The following is a 24046-nucleotide window of genomic DNA, read 5'->3' as shown; positions in this document are numbered from 1 at the left end:
ACAAGATAACAGCTGCCTGGTAGATCTAAGAACAACACTCAATAGTAAAATCCAGGTCCCACTGAGACACATTCAGTTACATTGAGAAGGAAAAACAGCAGCCTGCCAGAAAGCATTTCTCTCCTAAAGTGCAGGCACAAGTCACATGACCAGGGGCAGCTGGGAAATTGACAATATGTCTAGCCCCATGTCAGATTTCAAAATTGAATATAAAAAAATCTGTTTGCTCTTTTGAGAAACGGATTTCAGTTCAGAATTCTGCTGGGGCAGCACTATTAACTGATTCATTTTGAAACAATTTTTTTTCCCATGACAGTATCCCTTTAAGCCATACACAATGCCTCTTCCTTTAGATGCATGCTGATTGGACAGATACGGGCACATCCGAGAGGTGGGAATATAGAAAAAATGCTCCCAAAAAGGGAAGCCTTTTGGATTTACGAATTAAACTGTGTTGCGCCTAGAGGCATGAATGTCCAGGTTAATTTGAGTTGTTTTCTGACTTAAATAATGCGATGTTAATAAAGTCGATTTATACAAATAGATATGACTATTAGAAATTCTTTGGTTTTCACAGTGTAAGGAAATGTTCATAGATTATGAGATACAAATTGGTTACAATTTTGTTTCCTTTTTTTGTTTTAGGAAGCATTGTAACAAATGGGTTTTAAAAAGGACACTAACACAAGCTTGAGAGGTACACGGGTGACATCTTGTGGATGTTAATGAATTATACACAATTTAAATCACGCGTTGATTTCATGCACTATGTTTTACAGAATGTTTTATTCACTAAATTATAATATTTAAAATATTTATGATAATTGCATAATGTCAGCTTTATTGAAATTTTAACTTTATATGGCATATGGATAAAGATGGTCACCTAATGATATATTTCTTAAAAGAAACACTTAAAAGGACCAGTAACACTAAAAAAATTTGTATTAAAAAATCCATTCCCCCCCCCCACGAATAATGGGTCTACCCTGCATAAAGTTTATTAAAATCAATACTTTATTAAAAAAAATACTGTTTGAAAACACTACTTCCTGTGTACTGCAAAACTGCGATAAGGCGACTCACTCTGCAGCTCTGCATCTTCCCCCTAACCCGACTTCTGACAAAACCGGAAGCTAAGCGCTACAACTGTGACAGCAGCCCATTCTATTACACAGCATACAAGCCGGATTTTGTGGGAAGTGGCAGCGATCCCCTTTTTTCCCCCAGCTTAGCTCGTAGTGCAGGACTGTGGAACACTGAGCGCTGCCCCAGTGCTCTCTCCCATGCTAGCAGGCAGCTGACGACAAGCCTGAGGAAAATAAGAAGTCGGCACCTCGGCCCCGCACCCAAGCCCAGAGTCCACAGCAACGCCGAAAGTCACGGAGGAACAGAAGATCCGGGATTGCTGGCAACAATTGGCTGCTCTTATCAGTTAGAGCCACAAAAAACAGAGCCTCACAAGAAAAAAGCAGGACCAGAGCCGGCCATTACCGCACCGCACAACCTGCAGAGCCACTGTTCGCGACACTTCAACATCCTCAGCTGCCCAACATGCTGGAGCAAAGTCGTTCATCAGGCAGTACAACGGAGGCAGATTGCACATGGAGGCTGGATTGCGGCTGTGAGTCGCTGCATTCTCTCTGGAGGATGTTGAAGTGTCGTGTCTGCGCTGACTTTGCGAGGTTGTGTCGGTTGTGCGGTGCGGCAATGGCCGGCTCTGGTCCTGCTTTTTTCTTGTGAGGCTCTGTTTTTTGTGGCTCTAACTGATAAGAGCAGCCGATTGTTGCCAGCAATCCCGGGTCTTCTGTTCCTCCGCGACTTTAGGTTCGCCGGGGGGCTTTGAGGGCTCTTGTCGGAGCTGGAGTTCGGCGTTGCTGTGGACTCTGGGCTTGGGTGCGGCCGAGGTGCCGACTTCTTATTTTCCTCAGGCTTGTCGTCAGCTGTCTGCTAGCATGGGAGAGAGCACTGGGGCAGCGCTCAGTGTTCCACAGTCCTGCACTACGAGGTAAGCTGGGGGAAAAAGGGGATCGCTGCCACTTTATCCTTGAAAGAGGTCCCAACAAGGACCGAGACATTGAAAATATGATATAATAAAAAAGTGTTTTATTTGTACGTGGGTGTGCCGGACCGCATCACTGTTGTGTAGTGTTCAGTTCCTGAAGACGGCTTTGAGTAATGGAGCCAAAATGTTGAAATAAAAAAGAATTTGTTTTCACTTACAAAGTCCTAGGAGTGCGCTTTTGTGAGCTGTTCATGCATTTGTTTTTTAACCTGCACCCCGACTATTGTGATAAAGGCCCCAATGCGGGCCGAAACGTTGGATGCACAGTGATATTTAAATAAAAGCACGACTATTTATTTAAACTGGAGTGCTGGTCCATCCTTTGATGATTATATATATATTATGAGAAAATCTGTGTTTGCATCATACTATATATTGATTATAAAAAGATATTCCCATTTAATACCAAATAAACTTTTTCCTGAAATGGCTAAAATCCCTGTATTCCAGCTCCCAGCATCCCCAACACTATTAATACTAAACAACAATAATTGGGTTTATAAGAGCACCACAAATCCCAGCATGCTTCAGTACACTGCTACAGAGTGCATACACAGGGGCCCAATTTGGCACTTTCTTCCTGGGCAAAATTAGGCTGATCCAAGATACGAAAGGGGATGTATCGCGAAAATAAAATTCTCTGAATGCATAGTTGAGGTGAAAATATTAAAATCTTCAAATATATTTCTTTAGCAGAAATGCTTACGTTTTTTTTGTAAAATGAAAAATGATGCCATGCAATGAGGGATTATAATCCTGTTTTGGGATCTTTTCTTCACGAAATAGATTTAGCTTTTCAGGGTCCCCCCAGAGGGTGTGTGGTGTAAAACTGAAGTCTTTATACCTTATTTACAATTATCAAGCTGTTTGCTGACTGAAATTGCTTGCTACGGCTAATACAGTGAAATACCTCCTTCAACTTATATAATTTAGGCCAATCGGCGATGCTTATTGTTATAATATATGCTCACTTTCTTACAATTATCTTCATTGTCACAGGTTTTATCCCAACGTATGGTCTAACAGTGTGGTTGGTGTAAATAATGTAATTTAGTTGTTACTAAGTCCATAATTCATTTAGGTTATTAAATACATGTATTACATTCATGTTCTATGAATAACATTTTTTTCAGTTGACTATTGTTAGAGCCAAAGCCAATACTACTTGTCTCAGTACCCTGTCACGTACCCATTTCACCAATGAAACCTCCAACCTGTGCTGCATCAAATACCCCATCACACTCTGCCCCACATCAACCCTTACCAATAGGCCCACATAGTAGCAGCTTAGTAAAAAAATTGGGTAATGATACCATAGGCGCAGGATAATTCTGCTTTTATTCAACAAATCACAACATGTTTGAGCTTTTTAGCCCTTTATCAAGTGTGAACAACAACATAGTGATGCAAACTTTAAATTCTCAAACTCCCTCCCCCTTGCATTTTAATTGGTCAACCAACAATTGCTGGGAGGTTTTTACAGCCTAGTAAGCCAATAAGATTCAGTTCCAGGAAAGTTCCTCCATCCAAAAACACAATAATTGTAGAGTTACAGTCCAACAATAAACTTTTTCGTTGAATAGTCTTGTCCTGTTAAAATAATTAAAAATCATTAAAGGGCATGTAAAGGCAAAACAATAAAATCCCATTTTTACTTTCTTTAATGAAAAAGAAACCTATCTCCAATATATTTTATTTAAAAAATGTGTACCGTTTTTATAAGAAACCTGACTGTATGCAGTGAAATTCTCCCTTCATTTACTGCTGTGGATAGGAATTGTCAGACAGTCCCTAACTGCTCTGCAGGGAAACAATCATACTTATGAACAGCAGGGGGAGCCCTCGTCTAACGTCCCAGCCATGCAGAACTCAAGCTGCTTTGTTTATGACGATCCCTAAGCAGCCCAGACCACACTGAGCATGTGCACAGTCTTAGTCTTGCAAAGATGTATAACAAAGTTACAAGATGGTGACCCCCTGCGGCCAACTTTGAAAGCATAAATCATTTGTTTGATTAGGCTTGTGCTGCAGTAAGTTCATGTTTATGTTTAGTATACAAAATACAGCATTTCTAGCCTTATTCTATTTTACACTTTACATGCCCTTTAAATCACTTAAACCTCAGCACTTCTTCACAGGCCTGCTAGAGCGAATGTCCTTCGAAACATAATCATTGTATTTGGTTACAATTTAGTTACACTTCAGTTATATTCTTGGGTACAATTAAGTTACTGCATCATACTTGCTGCCAAACATTAAATGTAACAATGTATTTATTTACAGTATAATACACAAAAGCCATGAATATCTTGTAAATTATATCCTTATAAACGGTGAGTTCTGATGTCATCAGTTATAAACGGTGAGTAGTGATGTCATTTCTGTCGCATGACTCACTGAAATTTGTGTATTATAATAAATAAAGTCCCCCCAGTTGTAAAATATGAGGATATTAAAAGTTCCCTCGTAGTTCCATGACCTGTATAAAAACACTCGGCCTTCAGCCTCGTACTTTTATATGGTCATGAAACTCCTCGGTAACTTCTAATATCCTTATATTTTACAAGAGGGGGTACTTTATTCACTATATATTACCATACGGAAGAGTTCAATTTCAAAGCAGCACTATGTGTCAGGAAAAGGAACCGTGTTAGTAAATATTCGTATAGGAAGCTAACTATGCTCCAAACCTAGAGGAACTAATGCACACAACTTTTTTTATCCACTACTTATTTTAACGGCACAAGACTAAAAAAGTTTATTGTTGCACTACATGTTGTTCACACTTGATAAAGGGCTAAAAAGCTCAAAACATGTTGTGATTTGTTGAATAAAGGCACATTGCAGCAGAATTATCCTGCGCCTATGGTATCATTACCCGATTTTTGGATTTACTAAGTTATCACATTTGGATGAATGCAGGGGCCTCTGATACCTATAACTACAAGCTAATGATAATTAGACCAGTAGCAGCTTACTCTCCTGTGACTCAACACACTCCCCCTTGTGTCCACATGGCTACGATGCACATGTTCCCTTTGCCAAACCCTTAGGGTTTCTACACTTTTTGACAAAGGGTTCTGAATGTGATGCTTGTTTTGTATCCTACAAAAACAGTATGTTACTATTGTTGCTATTTTGTAACATACAGTAGATAAATATGACATTATGCATCCATGTCTGCTGCATGCCCAGATTGGCAATCTGCCAGTTTAGGCAAATACTCAATGGTAGCCTCTAAAGGGATAAAAAGAAATTGTCCGAAGGCACACAGAACTGATGCAAACAAGGAACACTTTGTACTTGTAATGGAATGCATGACAAAAGGGCGTGATGCCGAAACGTTGCACTGCACTTCCACATTAAACTTGCATCAGTTCTGTGTGCCTTTAGACAATTTGTTTCTATATATTGGATTTTGGGGCTGCCGGACCTCTACCACTGTGCACCAGATGGCACAGTTTATATTACTACTAAGGGTGTGCGAGAGCCAGGCACATATTGTATACCGTTTAGCCTCGTATACCTCGTTGCCTAATTATCTGGACAGCTGGACAGTTTGATAGAAAAGCAGCCAAACAACAGGACTCCAGAGAACAATCCATTACGGGTTAGGCAGGAAACATCTAACAGCTTCTGTGCAATAGCGATTCCCTCAATCCCGCAAGTCAGGAGGGAGGAAAAGTTTAAGCACAGGGAGGTAATTTTTGACTTACCTGCAACACATTTGTGTGCCAGCGCCTGTCTCGAAGCGACCAGCGACACTAGGAGTCCAGCGCACACAGCAGAGTAAGCACAGCTAAAGGGGCCCGCCACAGACAGGCCAATGTGTGAGAGGGGCCACGCAAGGTTGCCTGTACGGAACGCATTTTAGGACATCCTGCGCCAAAATACCTTTCCTCCATGCGATGCCCTATGCCTTCTGAATCGCGCATCGCTTGCTTTTGCCGTCACTCATTGCCAAATGCGCAGTCTACCCTCCCTACTCAGCCCTCAGGTGTCAGCCATAAGGTGTCAGCCCTCAGCCGACAGTCTTGTTCCTAAAGTGGTGAGCGACTGTTTTTGGTCCTGCGCTGCTTTATTCACCTTTATTTTTTTACACATTTTTTTTAATTCCGCTTTTCTATTTGGCGCGTTTTTCACCCAGTAATTAAATAATTAATTAAAATATATGTGACATACTTTAATTAATTCGCGTTTATATTGTTTTGTTTTTACATTATTTAACCCTTTAAGTGCCACAGAGTGAAGAATCTACATTCTGTGGAAAAGTAACTTGAAATGCCACAGAACTTAGATTCTACGTTCTGTGGCACTTAAAGGGTTAAATAATGTAAAAACAAAAAAATATAAACGCGAATCGCCCAGGGGACACAAAGCAGTAGCAGGCATGTGCTACTTGCGTGTCCTGCTGCTGCAACCTGCATTGCGCCGTCCAGCTCCGCTCCCACAGCACAGGGACACGGATGACGTCGCAGATCTCTTCAAGGGATTGTCTGCAACAATCTCCAGCAACTTTTTCAGGTTAGTGCAACAATTACACACACCAACACACACTTATTACAGTAATACACACTTAGATTGACACTTACACCCACTTACACATACATTTTTGGGGATTGGGGGGGGTCACTCACACTCACTGCACTCACACACACGCACACACGCGCACATAACATGTAATTTACCATTTGTACACACGCACATACATGGCATTGTGGCTTTTTTTTCTTATCGCATTGTCTCTTTTTTTTGGCTGAAAAAATGTTTTATTGCGAATAACGTATTCGCTAACCGTACTGTCTTTCGGTGATCATATTGCAATTTTGGTGCATTTTTAGCCATTTTATTGAATTTTTAGCGATTTTATTGCATTTTCAGCTCTGCATACGTCGTGTTCAATTGTTTCTAACTGTATAACCTGTTTGGCCCAGCTAAAATATTCAAACTGTGATTCTGACGGTCAATTACACTAGTCTGGAAAAAAAAATAGATTTTTGTGGTTTTATTGGATTTTTTTGCATCTCACTCTTTACTGACTTATTTTGTTTTGCCTTGTAAATTTTATCTACTATATATCCATTTGGGGGTCTCTGTGCGCCACATAGTTTGGTATATCTATGCATATTGGGCATCAAAGTGTTTAGTAGACCCCTGGCGTTCATATTTAGGATGTTTTATGCTGATAAGTTACAAAATGTGGGGCATATAATGGGGTAAAATTCAAGGTTTGTGACGATTTTCAGAAATTTGCTAAAAACCCGTTAAGTTCAGCATTACTTGGCAGTTTGCAGTAGAAACACTTATTTACCCATATTGGATTCGTCAGAATGTGTACTTTCTGAAAATATATGGTTTTCTGGGGTCTCTGTACTGTTAGGGGGGTCTAATGTCAAATAATACACTAACCGGGTGGTTATATTGCAGCAGCCAGCGCGTCAGCAGTGAAAATTTATATACACTATAGTCATTTGGGGGTCTCTGTGTGCCACATAGTTTGGTATATCTATGCATATTGGGCATCAAAGTGTTTAGTAGACCCCTGTGTTTATATTTAGGATGTTTTATGCTGGTAATGATACATGGACGATACGATATTGGAAAGTTGAAGCTTTGAAGCAATTTTCAGGTATTTCACCAAAACCGCCAAATTTGGCAAAGCCTTGCGACTCAGTAGTTTGGAGCAGAAAGGCATGGGTACCCATTTTAGATTCGGTAGAATGTGTACTTTCCATAAATATATAGTTTTGGGGGGTAAACTTATTTCTGTGTTTTTGCCCCACAAAAATGCTGTCAATGTGTTGATTTTTCATTAGCTGAAGTTACGTACAGGCCTATTTATATGCGCCAACTTCATTTTGGGGCCTCTAAATGCCATATACTTTGGTAAACCTATGCACAGTGGGCACCAAACTGTTTGGAGGACACTTGGCAATCATAATTTGGGTGCTTTTTTGTGATACGTAACGATACATGGGTGATATGATGCTGGAAAGTTGAAGCATTGAGGCAATTTTCAGATATTTCACCAAAACCGACAATTTTGGGAATGCCTTGCGACTCCGTAGTTTGGAGCAATAAGGCATGGGTACCTATTTTAGATTCTGTAGAATGTGTACTTTCCATAAATATATAGTTTTGGGGGGTAAACTTATATTTCTGTGTTTTTGCCCCACAAAAATGCAGTCAATGTGTTGATTTTTTATTAGCTGAAGTTACCCACAGGACTATTTGTATGCGCTAACTTCATTTTGGGACCTCTAAATGACAGATACTTTGTAAACCTATGAACAATGGCCACCAAACTGTTTGGAGGAACCCTGGCAATCATATTTAGGGTGCTTTTTCTTGGTACGTAATGATACATGGGTGATATGGTGCTGGGAAGTTGAAGCCTTGAGGCAATTTTCAGATATTTCACCAAAACTGTCAATTTTGGGAATAGTGCTGCTCCATCAGAATTCTGCACTGAAATCCATTTCTCAAAAGAGCAAACAGATTTTTTTATATTCAATTTTGAAATCTGACATGGGGCTAGACATACTGTCAATTTCCCATATGCCCAAAGTCATGTGACTTGTGCTCTAATAAACTTCAATCACTCTTTACTGCTGTACTGCAAGTTGGAGTGATATCACCCCCCTCCCTTCCCCCCCCCCAGCAGCCAAACAAAAGAACAATGGGAAGGTAACCAGATAGCAGCTCCCTAACACAAGATAACAGCTGCCTGGTAGATCTAAGAACAACACTCAATAGTAAAAATCCATGTCTCACTGAGGCACATTCAGTTACATTGAGAAGGAAAAACAGCAGCCTGCCAGAAAGCATTTCTCTCCTAAAGTGCAGGCACAAGTCACATGACCAGAGGCAGCTGGGAAATTGACAAAATGTCTAGCCCCATGTCAGATTTCAAAATTGAATATAAAAAAATCTGTTTGCTCTTTTGAGAAATGGATTTCAGTGCAGAATTCTGCTGGAGCAGCACTATTAACTGATGTGTTTTGAAAAAAATGTTTTTCCCATGACAGTATCCCTTTAACAGCACATGTATCCCTTAATTAAAAATAAATAAATAATGAATGTACATTGCAAAAGTACTTAGAATAGCCCCCTCATCAATTTTACATTCACTTATTTTAAAGGTTTACTTATAAAGTGAGTAAAATTCACTTTTTAAACAGATTGATCCCTGTTTTTATCCTTTCCCTGGTTAACTATTAAACCCATTGTATTCTGCAGAGCTTTCCACTATGTGGTATTTAATCATGTGCCCATTTCACCTTGAAGGATTGCCTGCATGGCTACACAGCAGCTTTTTTTATAAACCCGTGTGAGTCCAGTACTTTGTAGTAGTGATGGGTAATCATAGCACAATACATTTAACCGTTTCCCTGCCACACAGTCTCTAACCTTTGACTTTTATATAACTCTCAAAACCCTAGGCTGTGCTTTGCCAGCAGGCTATCGACACCAACAAAATAAAATGTACATTACTGGCAGGGAAAGGGTTCATTGCGTTGAAAACTATTTTCTTATCTGTGTTACTGTGTTACTGGTAAATTATCTTAAATAGTGTTGAGCAAACCCGTTCTGAGGGTTATTTTTATTCAGATTGGGTCCCAGCGGAAAAGAAGCAGACAAAGGGCCATTGATATTTTAGTTAAGGAATTAGACAGGTTATCTGATATTTATATAAGATTCCCTACAGAGTCCCACCTTTCTCAGCTCCAACGAACCCAAAGGGATCTTGATTTGCTTTTAAAGGAGAAGGAAAGCTACGGAGGCATTTTATTGCCAATTGATTAGCTGCAATAGTGTAAGCTATAACACTATATTTATTCTGTAGAATGTTTTACCATACCGGAGTAAAAAGCTCTAGAAACGCTCTGTTTGTTTAGGATAGGAGCTGCAGTATTAATGTGGTGTGACATCACTTCCTGCCTGAGTCTCTCCCTGCTCTGGGCTCAGATTAAAGTAGAGAAGGGAGGGGGGAAGAGGAACAAACTGAGCATGCTCAAGCCCTAGCCCTGGAGGTTTAAGATGAAAACAGGAAGTCTGATACAGAAGCCCATGAGTACACAATAGAAGGAAAGAAATGCAGTGTTTCTTTTGACAGAGGACTCAGAGCAGCATTACTTTGAGGGTTTACTGGTATATTTAGATGGACCTTTCTGATAAGGCTTACTTAGTTTTAACCTTTCCTTCTCCTTTAACCACTAATGCCGAGAAAACCTTATGTTGGGCCAGACATAAACTATTCAGTTCTCTTGACAAACCGGGAAAATGTTGGCTCGTAAACTTAATGAGAGAGATAAACCCATTTCCATCCATAGAGTCCGTACCTCCCAAGGCTCATTAACTGGTAACCCTTTAAAGATATCAGAAACTTTTGCGTCCTATCAGAAATGATATGCCTAACCCCCTATTACTTCGGATAAAAGATTTGAAAGTTTCTTTAAGGATCTTGATCTACCTAAACTTACCCCGGATCAGGCCCTTTATGTCGATGATGTTATAACACCGGAGGAGGTTTCTGTGGCCATTAAACTACTGAAATCTAATACTGCTCCTGGTCTCGATGGCCTTATGAACCTCAATTACAAAAAATTCTCTAATGAACTAACCCCCTATTTGACCCATAAACTTAATGGCTTAAGACCGGCCGTTATCTTCATCCAGAATCCCTGCAAGCGAAAATTTCTGCCATACCTAAACCTGATTCGGATCTCTTTGATTGTAAAAATTATAGGCCTATTTCGGTTTTGAATACGGATATTAAAATTTTGGGTAAAATTATAGCCACGCGCATTAACACCTTTCTCCCCGAAATTATAAATAAAGACCAGGTGGGGTTTGTTCCTGGGTGCCAGGCTTGTGATGCTACTAGGCATCTGATCCTTTTGATCCAGCGGGCCCAAGCAGCTGATGTTAAATCTATGGTCCTCAAACTGGATATTCGTAAGGCCTTTGATTCGCTATCTTGGGACTACCTATATTATGTTCTAGGTAAATGGGGGTTTGGCTCTAAACTACTCACGTGGGTTGGGGCACTATAAAACTCTCCGTCCGCTTTGGTCAATATCTTAGGCTTTACATCGAAACCTTTTCCGATTTATAGAGGGACTCATGCATCAAAATATAGAGAAGAAGGCGCACACCCTTTTTGGATAAACTACAGGGTGCTGATCCAAAGGTGACTCCCCATAAGGGTCTCCATAATATTTAACAGAAAAAGGAATGGATCGCACACCTAATTTTGAAAAAACCAAATTAATTTATTAAACAAAAAGAAAAAATATTACAAAAATTACAGAACAAAAATCAAATCATAATGAGCCCAGCGCGTTTCGACCTTAAGGGTCTTCATCAGGGGCACAGAAAATTAAAAAATCAAAAAGGCAGACCGAGCCTTACTGTCTGTGACATTTTATAGTCCATGCTGAGTCCACTCGATGGAAATCCGGCGTCTGACGTCACTTCCGCCCCTCTGATCATAGGGGGAAGAGCAGCGTCACCTGGTATCTTAGTGGAACGCACATGCGTTCCAATGCAGCGTGTGTCAATCCTTTAACATCAGCAGATGCGGACCGTTGCCATGACATCACTTCCGGTGAGCCGAACATATACAAAAAACCTCAGCGTCGCTAGGAGATCCAGCTGAGACGCATATGCGTTCCACCCCAAAGTAGTTACTTTGCACGCTCAGGAGAGGTTGCGCAAAAATGACAATCACAATCAATTGTAATTCTGAAGTCTAACAAAATACAAAAAAAGCTTTAATAATAAGTCAAATTAATGAAGTCAATACTGAACAAATCTATATTATTCAAATTAATTAAAGATAATAGAGGTCATTTATGCAACCTCCCTCTCTAGCGTCAATAAAAGAAACTAACATATATCATGAAATTAGGGGAACATAAAGCATTATACTTCTTATTCAAAACAAGTGACTGGCAAAATCTCTCCAAAGGATCGCTATATTCTCATCCACATATACTAGATAAAAAAGAAAAAAGGAAAAAAGAAAAAAGGAAAGAAAAAGAGAACAACAAATTAAACAAATTAGTAAAAATGAGGGGAAAATTTCCATACTTACTCCGAATCAGAGGATCATGGCATATGTAGAGGCCGAGCAAGAGAACATGACAGGCCCCTCATCTAGTCTGTAGAAAGCAAGATAGGTTTAATATGTCGTTAAGCCCTGACGGAGCTATCGTATTCAAACGAAAAATCCATTCCGCCTCACGGCGCAACAATAAAGTATTTTTATCCACACCTCCCATAGAAGAAGCTATCCAGTCAATCCCCATTAGGCGTAACGCTGATATATTATGATTATGTTCCCTACAGTGTTGTACTAAGGGAGTCGATTCCTTGCCCAACCTAATGACACTTTTATGTTTAATAAATCTATCTTTCAATTTTTGTATGGTCTTTCCAATATAATATAAGCCACATGGGCAGATAATAATATAGACTACAAAAGTAGATTGGCAAGTGATTCTATGTTTGATGTTGTATCTCTGTAGTGTCTGAGGATGAGCAAAAGAGGTACCCTGTATCATACTGTTACATACTGAACAATTAAAACATCTGTAGTTGCCTGGTTTGGGATTGCTTATAAAATGTGGAGAAGTATAATGTAATTTATTGTTTGCCTTTACCAAATGATCTTTCAAATTTTTGCCTCTTTTATATGCGAACATGGGTGCATCCTGACATGAATTACCCAAGATCGCATCAGATTGCAAATGATGCCAATGTGTAGACATTGTATGTTTAATAAAACGACTGGCTGTTGTAAATTTGGATACAAATACAGTCCTGTTGCTAGTGGAATCTGCCCTGTCGGGGTTGGTTTTTACCTTTGTGATTGCTTGGTCAATCACCGCAGGGGTATAGCCACGCTCACGAAATTTATCAGCCATAGTATCTATGGAGGAATCCAGTTCATTGGGATCTGATGTAATGCGCTTCACTCTAGTAAGTTGAGAATAGGGTAAAGCCTTGATCAGTGAAGGGGGATGGAAACTACTGGCATGCAAGAGTGTATTACGATCCGTAGGTTTCCGATATATACTCGTAGAAAATTTACCTGCATTAAGGGTAATAAGGATATCCAAAAAGGATATCGTAGACGAGCTCCATGAGACAGTAAAACGTATTGTAGATTCGATTGAGTTCAGATAATTTACAAATGAAGTTAATGCAGATTCATCACCCTGCCAAATGAAAAAAATATCATCTATGTAGCGATGATAACTGGTTATATGTTTCCAAAAAGGTGAATTGTAAATGTATTTATCCTCATACTCTGCCATAAAAAGGTTCGCATATGAGGGAGCCACATTGCTTCCCATAGCGGTTCCTTGTTTCTGTCTATAAAATAGATTTTCGAAACTAAAATAGTTGTGATCTAAAATGAAGCATAATAGTCCATAAATGAAATCTGCCAATTTCTGATTCTCAAATTTCTCAGTTAGTAATTTTTTAATAGTATCTTTGCCCAGACTGTGTGGAATATTGGTATACAAGCTAGAGATATCCATTGTGACAAGTAAAATTGGACCTGTCACAATAGAATCTCTATTTGCCAATTTCAATTTATCCAAAAAATCAAAAGAATCCTTAATGAATGAGGGAATCAGGAATACATGTTTTTGTAAAAATGAATCAACAAATTGAGCCAGAGGTTGACATATAGAACCAGAGGCCGATATAATCGGTCTCCCCGGTGGTTTGCTCAGAGATTTATGTATCTTAGGAAGTAAGTATAGACATGGTCTCCGTGGATTCTGCATAATCAAAAAATCACCAGTTTTCACATCAATGATCTTGGATGTCAATGCTGTATTGACCATCTCCTTAATTTCCTTAAGATATAGAAACGTCGGATCACCAGTCAATAACTCATAGCATACATTGTCTGCCAGTTGGTTTAACGCTTCCTTCCTATAGTCTTCATAGTCCATAACGACGATCCCTCCCCCCTTATCAGCTGATTTTACAATACGTGATTTATCCTTAGCTAGCTCTTGTATTGCAGTTATTTCATTACGTTTGACATTACTTGTATAGCGATGTTTATGTCTAACATATTGTTTTACATCCCTCCTAACATTATTGGCAAAAGTAGTTACTGACCTATTTAGTATTGGCGGCATAAATGTAGATTTAAGACGTAGCTGATTGGTCATGTCAGGATTCAATTGCTCAGCCTCAGACACCGCCAGACCACCTGTAGGAGTAGAAGAAAAAAAAGATTGTAGGTTTAATTTGCGGCAGAATTTAAACAATTCAACCTTAAAGTTGAAATGATCAAAATTCGTAGTGGGTACAAAGCTAAGCCCCCTACCTAACACCTGAATCTGTGTATCTGTAAGCGGTATAGAAGAAAGGTTGAATATTATTTGTCCCTTCTGCTGCTGCGTGTCTTTACTGGACTGCCCTGAGATGTCTGCGGACCCTCCAGATTCATTTGTTCGTCTAGGAACTGTTTTTGATTTAGTCTGTCCCCTCCTTGTTTTTTTCTTTGTTTGCCTTTTGGGCCTTTGGATAAAAAAGAACCCTTTTGTTGTTCTGCAGGAGAATCACTGTCCACAGTGTCCGTAGCACTATCAGATGATGAACCCCTAAACTGTTGTCGATTGGGAAAACGTCGTGGTCTCTTATTAAACAAATCAATTCTGGACCATCTATATACACTATCTGTTTTATAATCTTGTATGACCTTCAATAGTTTTCTTTTTTTAAAGGCAAGCAAATCATCTCTCCATGCATCAAGTTTTTTGGACAGTTCTAAATTGAAAACATCTCTTTCCTCCTGGTTAGAAACTTTGTCAAATTCAATTTCCGTTTTAAGAATATTTCCTTTTTTCTTTTTTATCTAGTATATGTGGATGAGAATATAGCGATCCTTTGGAGAGATTTTGCCAGTCACTTGTTTTGAATAAGAAGTATAATGCTTTATGTTCCCCTAATTTCATGATATATGTTAGTTTCTTTTATTGACGCTAGAGAGGGAGGTTGCATAAATGACCTCTATTATCTTTAATTAATTTGAATAATATAGATTTGTTCAGTATTGACTTCATTAATTTGACTTATTATTAAAGCTTTTTTTGTATTTTGTTAGACTTCAGAATTACAATTGATTGTGATTGTCATTTTTGCGCAACCTCTCCTGAGCGTGCAAAGTAACTACTTTGGGGTGGAACGCATATGCGTCTCAGCTGGATCTCCTAGCGACGCTGAGGTTTTTTGTATATGTTCGGCTCACCGGAAGTGATGTCATGGCAACGGTCCGCATCTGCTGATGTTAAAGGATTGACACACGCTGCATTGGAACGCATGTGCGTTCCACTAAGATACCAGGTGACGCTGCTCTTCCCCCTATGATCAGAGGGGCGGAAGTGACGTCAGACGCCGGATTTCCATCGAGTGGACTCAGCATGGACTATAAAATGTCACAGACAGTAAGGCTCGGTCTGCCTTTTTGATTTTTTAATTTTCTGTGCCCCTGATGAAGACCCTTAAGGTCGAAACGCGTTGGGCTCATTATGATTTGATTTTTGTTCTGTAATTTTTGTAATATTTTTTCTTTTTGTTTAATAAATTAATTTGGTTTTTTCAAAATTAGGTGTGCGATCCATTCCTTTTTCTGTTATAGAGGGACTCGTCAGGGCTGCCCCTTGTCTCCAACCCTTTTTAATTTAGCGATAGAGCCATTAGCAATTGCGATTCGTTCCAATCCCAACATCACGGGCATAAATGTAGATACGGAGCGTCATAAAATCAGTTTAGTCGCCGACGATCTAACCCTTATTATTTCCAAACCAATGACTTGGTATAAACTTTTAGATATATTTGGTTCCATTTCAGGATTGCAGATAAATCATCAAAAAACTGAGTCCCTTAATATCAATCTTACACATGAGGTTGAAAAATTGCTTCAGCTTAATTTTGAATTTGCCTGGCAACCTCACTATATATCCCTTTTAGGGATTAAATTGACCAGGTCTTTTGACAACCCCTACAAATATAATTATCCACCGATGTTTAAACCTTTGGCTGCCCTCTTGAAGAAATGGAGCTCTCATACTATATCCTGGGTAGGTCGTATTAACTACGTTAAAATGACCCTCCTCCCTAAGCTTTTATACTTATTTAGGACTCTACCTATTCCGATTCCAGTCGGCAGTCTAGAAAGGTTTGAATCATCTATTGTTAGTTTTGTTTGGGCTGGGAAATCCCCTAGAGTTAGTAAACTAACCTTGTTTCAGCCTAAGAACAGGGGAGGGCTGGGGCTCCCTAAGCTCTCCTTTTACTATAGAGCTGCCCAATTGGCACAGATTTTAACTCTCCATTCTACAGACGATAGTCCACACTTGGTCTCTATAGAGGCCTCCTTTACACAACCATATTCACCCACTGCTTTAATTTGATGTTCCCCGGGGAAAAGACCCAAGATACTTAGTAGGTGCTTTCAACATACTCTGAAACTTTGGGATACTCACCGGAAGAAACTGCATTTATGTTCTCCCTCCAGGCCCGTAACTCCCATCTTTAGGAATCCCCAATTTAACCCGGGACTTCAGACTGCTCAATATGTGTGGTGGCCCGAACGCCATATTTATACAGTGGGTTCGCCCTATGGTCCTTTTTCCCTGCACCAATTGATTGATAAATTTTCTATCCCCTTGGGGGAAAGGTTTAGGCTTCAACAAATCCTTCACTTTGTACATTCCCAATGGTCAAGAGTTGAGCCTAAGGATGTTCCATCAACAGCCTTTGAAACCTGGTGCATTCGCTCCCCTAGATTACGCAAGGTGGTTTCGTATATTTATAACTTATTTTTTGATTCCCCGCAGCCTTTGCTGTTACCATATATGTTGGCTTGGCATAAGGACCTTTCGCGAGACCTAGATCCTAAGGATTGGGACCGGGCATGGACTACGGCTAGGAAATCATCCAATAATGTCTTTGCAGGAGTCCAATTATAAAGTGCTTTTTCGCTGGTATCTCGTCCCGGCTTGTATAGCAAAATTTTCTCCTTCAGCTGACCTTGGTTGCTTCAGAGGTTGCGGTGGAATAGGCACGATGTATCATACTTGGTGGTCGTGCCCTATGGCACGTAGATTTTGGATCAGAGTGTTTAATATGATTAGTAGACTAGCATTCTACTAGACTCACATCAGAAATTTTTAGTAATCTGGAGTCCCTGGATTGAGTATAGATTTGGGCCTGGTGTTCCTAGCATCCTTTTTTCTCTATAGTAACAAGGGTTTTACTTTGATGTCAGTGTAGAAACGATTTTATTTCTTTATTTCATTATTTCTTTTCTTATTGTTTTAACGGTCATTCACTATTGTGTATTTTTGGTACATTTTAATTGTAGTTGTTCTACTGTTAATATCTCAATACCAACTGTGATTTTCTGTGTCACCTTTGATATGCTCTGTTTACAAACGTGTAATAGAGATGCTTCTGTGGTCATAATGTTATGTACAACTTATTTGCTATATTCAATAAAAATGTATTGAAGTTTTTATTGAGTAGCATTGAGCACTCATTGGAGCCATTCAGAAAGCTGTTTGGAAACATAAATATTCCTAGCAATTGCACGGAGCAACATGGGACCTCTTAGTCTGCTCTGGTGAATTGTGTTGAATGGTGTTCATTCATGGTATGGGAACCCTGGAATTACTGTCATCCTTTTGGTGGGAATTCCAGAAATTTCCTGGTGCATTTCCTCTCTGAAGTCAGCTGTGTGCCCGTGTGACCCCCGTCAAGTCTCTGGCTAACAGGTTAGAGAGCTGCAAAGGAGGAACGTGGCTTGTGATTTGCTGTTGATATTTACATCTATTTCTTCCAGCAGGCACAGCCAGAGGGAACACATGAAGGAGCAAATGAAGGACAAACAAGGTGCTGGGGTCTCATGTGGACTTACGTCCATGAGTGCAAAAAGGTGAGTTGTAAAGAAGCAAATGACAGACATAGACACTGATATGCAAAGTGGGGGAACATTTTATATTTATATATACAAACTGGGACTTTGTAATAAAGTGGAAAAATCAAAATTTCCCTGTCAGTGCAGACGTCTGGATTAAACCTGGATCCCTCCAGAGGCGGGACAAAAGAATGAATCTTGAAGCTCTGCCTTTCCTTTATAATCCCTTGGCTCTGTAATCCCTTCAGTTTTCTTTTGTCCTTTATAAGTGGTAAAACTAGGGTTATTCCCTTATCAAAATTAAAAAAAAGAGAGTAGTTAGTCTGATTCAAGCAACAGATAGTGGAACTTCCAAAGAACAAGATCCAAACTCTGCTCTTTACCACTCACACCTTCCTCAAAAAGACCCAAGTGTCAGCGGGCGACTGACTTCAACTCCTGGGATACATGGTAGCTTCACTGGAGACCATACATTATACCAGGTTCCACATGCAACCATTACAGAGTTACTTCTTGCAGTGCTGGAACAAGGATCGTGGACACCTCCAGCAAAACATAATACTGTCCACAGCAACAAAGGAAAGCTTCAAGTGGTGGATAGTCCAAGCAAATCTGACACCCCGCAGGAGCTGGGCTCAACCGAATTGAGAAGTAGGTGCTGTGTATTGCTCCGACACACTGCAGGGTCGGCGGACACCTCACGAATCTCGTCTCCCAATCAATGTCCTAGAGTTGTGAGACATGGTCCTAGCACTCCGGGGTTGGTCCAGTCTCGTAGAATATTTACCCATCCGGATACATTAAGACAACGGCACAGCAGTGGCCTGCATAAACGAGCAGAAATTAAGGAACACAGAGCGAGTTAGCCATGAAAGAAGCAGTGAAAGTGATGACCTGGGCCAGGGCTGGAACTAGGGGTAGGCAGAGTAGGCGCTCGCCTAGGGTGCAATCATGTGGGGCACACTTTTAAGGGGAATTTGTTTTCTTAAACCTTGGTTTGCTTGGCCTTTAAGTTTTATAAACTCGAACCCCCTCTTGCCCGTGATTCGTACTGTGGGCAGAAGCTCTTCCCACCTCCCTCTTGGCAGCTGCTGGCACAGATACATATTTGTGGGCAATATCTTGGCTGCTGCTGGCACAGGTAAACAGATGATTGGGGCAATATGATACATTCTTGGCTGCTGCTGACACAAGTACATATTTGGGGCAATATTGTGGCTTTTTGGCTGCTGCTGGCACAGGTTCAGATTGGGGGCATTATGAGGGATTGGCTGCTGCTGGCTCGGGTACATGGGGCATTATGGTAGCTGCAGGCACTGGTACACAGATTTTTGGGGCAATATGATGGATTCGGGCTGCCGCTGGTATACGTACAGGATGGGGTTTAACAGTATGATGGATGTTTTGATTTATGCTGGCACAAGTACTGATTGGGGGGCTTGGGAGCAATCTGAGAGATTCACTGCCTTTAGCATAGGTACGTACATGGGGCAACACGATGGCTGCTGGCACACGTATAGGGGGCAATATGAATGGTAAAGTGGGAAATGGTAATGCAATACCGGGTGGAGCGGCACTGATTGAAGCCTTGCCTAGGGTGCCAAAATAACTTGGCCCAGCCCTGACCTGGGCAAAACAAACGGTCCCAGCAGTCTTAGCGTGTTCATCCCAGGAGTCCTCAATTGGGAAGCAGACTTTCTCACCTGGAACCTCCATGTTGAGGTATTACAACAGCTGGTGAAAATCTGCAGCTTGCCAGACATTAATGTCTTAGCATCCGATTGCAATTTCAAAGTATTGTTATTGCTCCAGGACCAAGGATTCAAAGATGCCCTGGTAATCCCGTGGACATTCCACAGAGTATACACACCACTGGTGCTCCTCCCCAGGATCATAGCAAAGATAAAACAAGAGCGCACCACAACCATTCTCATTGCTCTGAATTGGCCAAACAGACTCTGGTACACAAGCTTGGTAAAAATGTTGATATCCAGACCGTGGAGACGTTAGGCCCGGACCTTCTCACACAAGGTTCAGCCAGACGCCCCAATCTGGCCATGCTTTGTTTTAAGGGCCTGGCACTTGAAACACAAATGTGGATCCAGAAGTTAATTCCCATGTGGCCCCTCTTCTAGTCACTGACTAACTCAGAGTTAGAGAGCTGAAAAGCAGGAAGTAGTGTTCTGGCTATTATGTTACACATCCAGTCACTCCAGTCTTTATACATTACATTTTTAGCTAAGTAACTATATTAGATACATTTTTTTTAATTTTGCACAGCCTATCTATTTACCCAGTTTTTATTTTTACACTGAACTGTTCCTTTAATGGCTTCTTGTTTTCTTTTTCAGATATTGTCTAATCATTGGAAGATCCTTGGTATCCTGGCTATACTTATAGCTATTTGTCTAATAGTTTCCATTGCTGTACCTTTATTATCCAGTGCGGGAAATACAACAACTAGCAACATCAGTCAAAATATGTCAAGAGAATTGCTACTAAGTAACTATCCCTATTTACTCTGACCAGATAAATGTTTCCCACTTTAAGTACTTGGGGTTTGTAATTTTTCAGTTACAAAAACCCATTTCACCAATCTGGCTTAATCTCATGAAGGTAGGTGAGCTCCTTTCATTAAAGGAGAACCAAACCCTTTTTTATTAAAATCCCCTAGTACCCTACATAGACCCCCCTGCTCCCCCAGCCGAGGTGTTACCCTGGGTAAATGCTGTTACGCTGTGTAAATGCCCCTAACTCTTTACTTACCCCTCATTGCAGATTCAGGGCATCAGAGTTCACGGGCGGCATCTTCTTCTCTTCAGTAATCTTCGGGAAGAGAGCGGCATATCGTCGCATGTGCATTTAATGCAATTTTGCCGGTCCCAAACAACTGCGCATGCGAAAAAAGCAACTGAAATTGCCGAACGCCAGAAGAAGACCCGAAGAGAAGAAGATGGCACCTGTGAACTCTGATGCCCTGAATCTGCAACGACGGGTAAGTTAAAAGGGGCATTTACCCAGGGTAACACCTAGGCAGGGAGGCGGGGGTCTATGTAGGGTAGGGCATTTTAAAAAAAAAAAGGGGTTGGTTCTCCTTTAAGCAGGACTGGTGTGAGTAATACATTTTACATGCGGCAATATTATTGTGCTTTGGCAAGTTGTTTTCAGTAGATTGAGTGCAACAAATCTACCGTGTGCATCAACGTTACTTTCACAAGTTTCTCTACCTGGGGACCTGCTTTAAAAATACAGAGTTGCCTTTAACTCCTGCATTGCTGTGCAGTGAAACACAAAAAACACCACCATGACATGGGAACTCATGGAAAAACGCTGGGGTGTAGGAGCCCTAAGCTCTAATACCAGACGTGGCACTGCTCGGCTAGCAGATAAATTCCACCACTACACTAAGGGGGTTATTTATTAAACTCTGAAAGCCAAAAACCGGAAAAATGTATGTTACTATAAAAGCCAGTTTTTAGTGGGGGAAAAAAAAAAACCAACATTTTTTGGGATTTATTATACCCAGAGGATGGAATGGGAGAAGTCCCGAAGATGTCCTGATTATTTGTGCAATAATTCAAAGATTTTGTGGTTTTCGGACAAAAATCAGAAAAAAATCGGGAAAATCTGGGTTTTTTACCGCACCTGATTTGGTTGGAGTAGTTTTCAGAAAACGAGATAAATTCAGACTTTGATAAATGGGCCTTTAAGAGGCCTATTTATTAAAGGTTGGATTATAGTGGTTTTTGAAACCACGACTAAACTCACTTTCTCTAAAACTACGAATGTCATGGAATTTATTCAAAGATATGAATAAAAAAAGTATGAACAGAAAATTACGCTGAATGATTCCTGGCGAAAACAAAATCTGGAAACCTCAAAGTGTTGATTCAAAATGGTCCAATAGGATAAGAGCAACTCCCACTGACTTCTATAGGACCTCGACAACTTATACCTGCAAAGTTTTGTATTAGATCTTTTCATGGTTTTTACGATTAATAATTTTCAAAACTTTAGAGCTTTAAAAAAAATTAGAAAAAACACAAATTTTGAGATTTGTGGGGAAAAAAACTAAATTAGTAAATGGGCCCCTAAGGATCAGCCCCTTAATTTGCCCGCACCCAGAACCCTTGTGTCAGACACACTGATTTAATCACTGAAAAGGGGAGAGTTTGCGCTTCACATCAGAAATATGTCACATGACCAACACAATGTTTCTGGGTGCAAGAATAGAAGGGGCTGATCCTAGGTGTATTCACATCAGAAATATGTCACATGACCAACGCAATGTTTCTGGGTGCAAGAATAGAAGGAAGGCAAGATCCCAAGGTTCTGCAGTTCACTCCCTTTGCCGGTATATGACCTGTTCTCCCTCAGATCGACCAAAATGCAAACAACCTTTTCTTCAATTGAAGATATACCAGCGCTAAAAGCTCAGGGTAGACACAAGAAGGAAATGCAAACACAATATAGTGTAGTAGTTTTTGAATCGAATGAAATATATAACCCTTTGTGCGATAGTTAAACGATGTGGTTTTTTGGGGTCTTCCACCAAGGGGTTAAAAGGCCATTTTTCCATGCTTTTGATAAATAATGTGGCCACCTCCTGTGTGGGGCAGTGGGTACTTACAGACGTTTATAAATATCACCAGCATGTAATAAAATCCCTTGTCCTATTCTTGGTGAGTATGTGGGGCAGTGGGTACTTACAGACGTTTAAAATTATCATCAGCATGTAATAAAATCCTTTATCCCAGTCTTGGTAAGCTCCAGGTTTCTAAAAAGCATATGCTAAAATCGTGTAAAAACTTCTTTAATAGATTAAAAAGATAAAAACATAGATTGCACTCACATGTGTGTGCTTAATATAAGCATAAAAAGCAGTTTGCATTGGGGTTTCTCAAGTCCTGCGGTCCATTAAGATGTTACGATTTGCCTGGCGTTTGTTGGTAAGACACGCTGATCCTGGTCCCCCTCTGATGACGTCACTGCTCAGCCGACGCGTTTCGTCTATTGCGACTTTCTCAAGGCTTGACTTAATTAAGTTAAAAAATACCAAAATTCATTACGAAGTGCCCAAAGTTTGTACCCAAGTGCTTAAAAAAATTGATGTTTTAAAATAAAGTGCCAAAATTAGTATAGAATAGTATAAACACACATACATAAATATAACATGTATGTAGCACCTGCTTGGGTCAAAGACCCATTGGTTGTAGACATTAAAAAGAAAGAATTGACCTGTGCCCATTTGTTACTTTTGACTTTTTTTTTTCCTTTCAGATTCTAGTTTCTCATCTGAAGACCTTTATTGGAAGTCGTGCCATGGAGTAAATGTGAATATTTCTAATCAAGAATTGTCCTTTAAAGGCAGCCAAGATCACTGTGCCAAGTACCAGGCCCGACTGCTTGATATAAACTCTGCCAAGGTAATCTTAGAGGCACATTTATCAAGGATCGAATTTGGAATTCATGTGAGTTTTTTTAGAACTCCCATGAACTCGAAATTCGACCAATCGAAATGTATTTTCGAATTTTAAAAACTTTGACAAAAAAACTTGAATGTCAGGAAGGCTGCAAACAACGACAAATTGATCCCTGGACGTCTCCCATTGACAAAAAACAGCAATTCGGCAGGTTTTAGGTGGCAAATAGTCGAATTTGAGTTCTTAAAGGACCAGAGTATGATAAATCTTCAAAATCAAGTTTGAACTTTTTCTAATAGAATTTGAGTATCCAGGTGCAGGCACATCAAGACGCATAGAAGTGGATTCCTGAGTTTCTCCGGACAATGGCAATTCCTTTGTATTTATGCAAATTAAACTGATCATGTACAGAGTAACAAGGGAAAAGTTGCCAGTGCACAGTTTGCCTTTAAAAATAATTATTACAAAAAATGAGGTGTTGGTAACATAACTTTTCCAAAATATGTAAGCTCACGTGCCACATCAAGGCCCCTCATTGTGCGTGAGTCCTACACTATCCTTTAGCATTTTTAAGTATGGAGTGCATTTAAAATCAAGTCCCTAAGA

The 24046-nt window shown here is 40.1% G+C and overlaps 1 protein-coding gene and 1 long non-coding RNA gene across 5 annotated transcripts in view; one reads left to right on the top strand and one right to left on the bottom strand.

The window, feature by feature from the left end:
• The window catches only part of LOC108717264, a 42901-nt gene that overhangs the window by 8136 nt on the left and 10719 nt on the right, over positions 1-24046 (top strand). For 3 of the 4 annotated variants that reach the window (XM_018264140.2, XM_018264139.2, XM_018264138.2), the window contains exons 2-4: positions 17943-18035; positions 20369-20519; positions 23298-23443. In XM_018264140.2, the coding sequence (XP_018119629.1) occupies positions 17943-18035; positions 20369-20519; positions 23298-23443 (390 nt within the window). The remainder of the gene's footprint in view (positions 1-17942; positions 18036-20368; positions 20520-23297; positions 23444-24046) is intronic. The other variant, XM_041563624.1, reaches the window with a different exon arrangement.
• On the bottom strand, positions 12988-14245 carry LOC121393865. Its single transcript, XR_005961421.1, has 3 exons — positions 14213-14245; positions 13164-13290; positions 12988-13048 (listed from the first exon to the last, which is right to left on the bottom strand). It is a non-coding gene; the product is annotated as an uncharacterized LOC121393865 (long non-coding RNA).

The sequence above is a fragment of the Xenopus laevis genome, chromosome 5L, assembly GCF_017654675.1.
Source record: "Xenopus laevis strain J_2021 chromosome 5L, Xenopus_laevis_v10.1, whole genome shotgun sequence".
Lineage (NCBI taxonomy): Eukaryota > Metazoa > Chordata > Amphibia > Anura > Pipidae > Xenopus > Xenopus laevis.
This window is presented reverse-complemented; position numbering and strand designations above follow the sequence as displayed.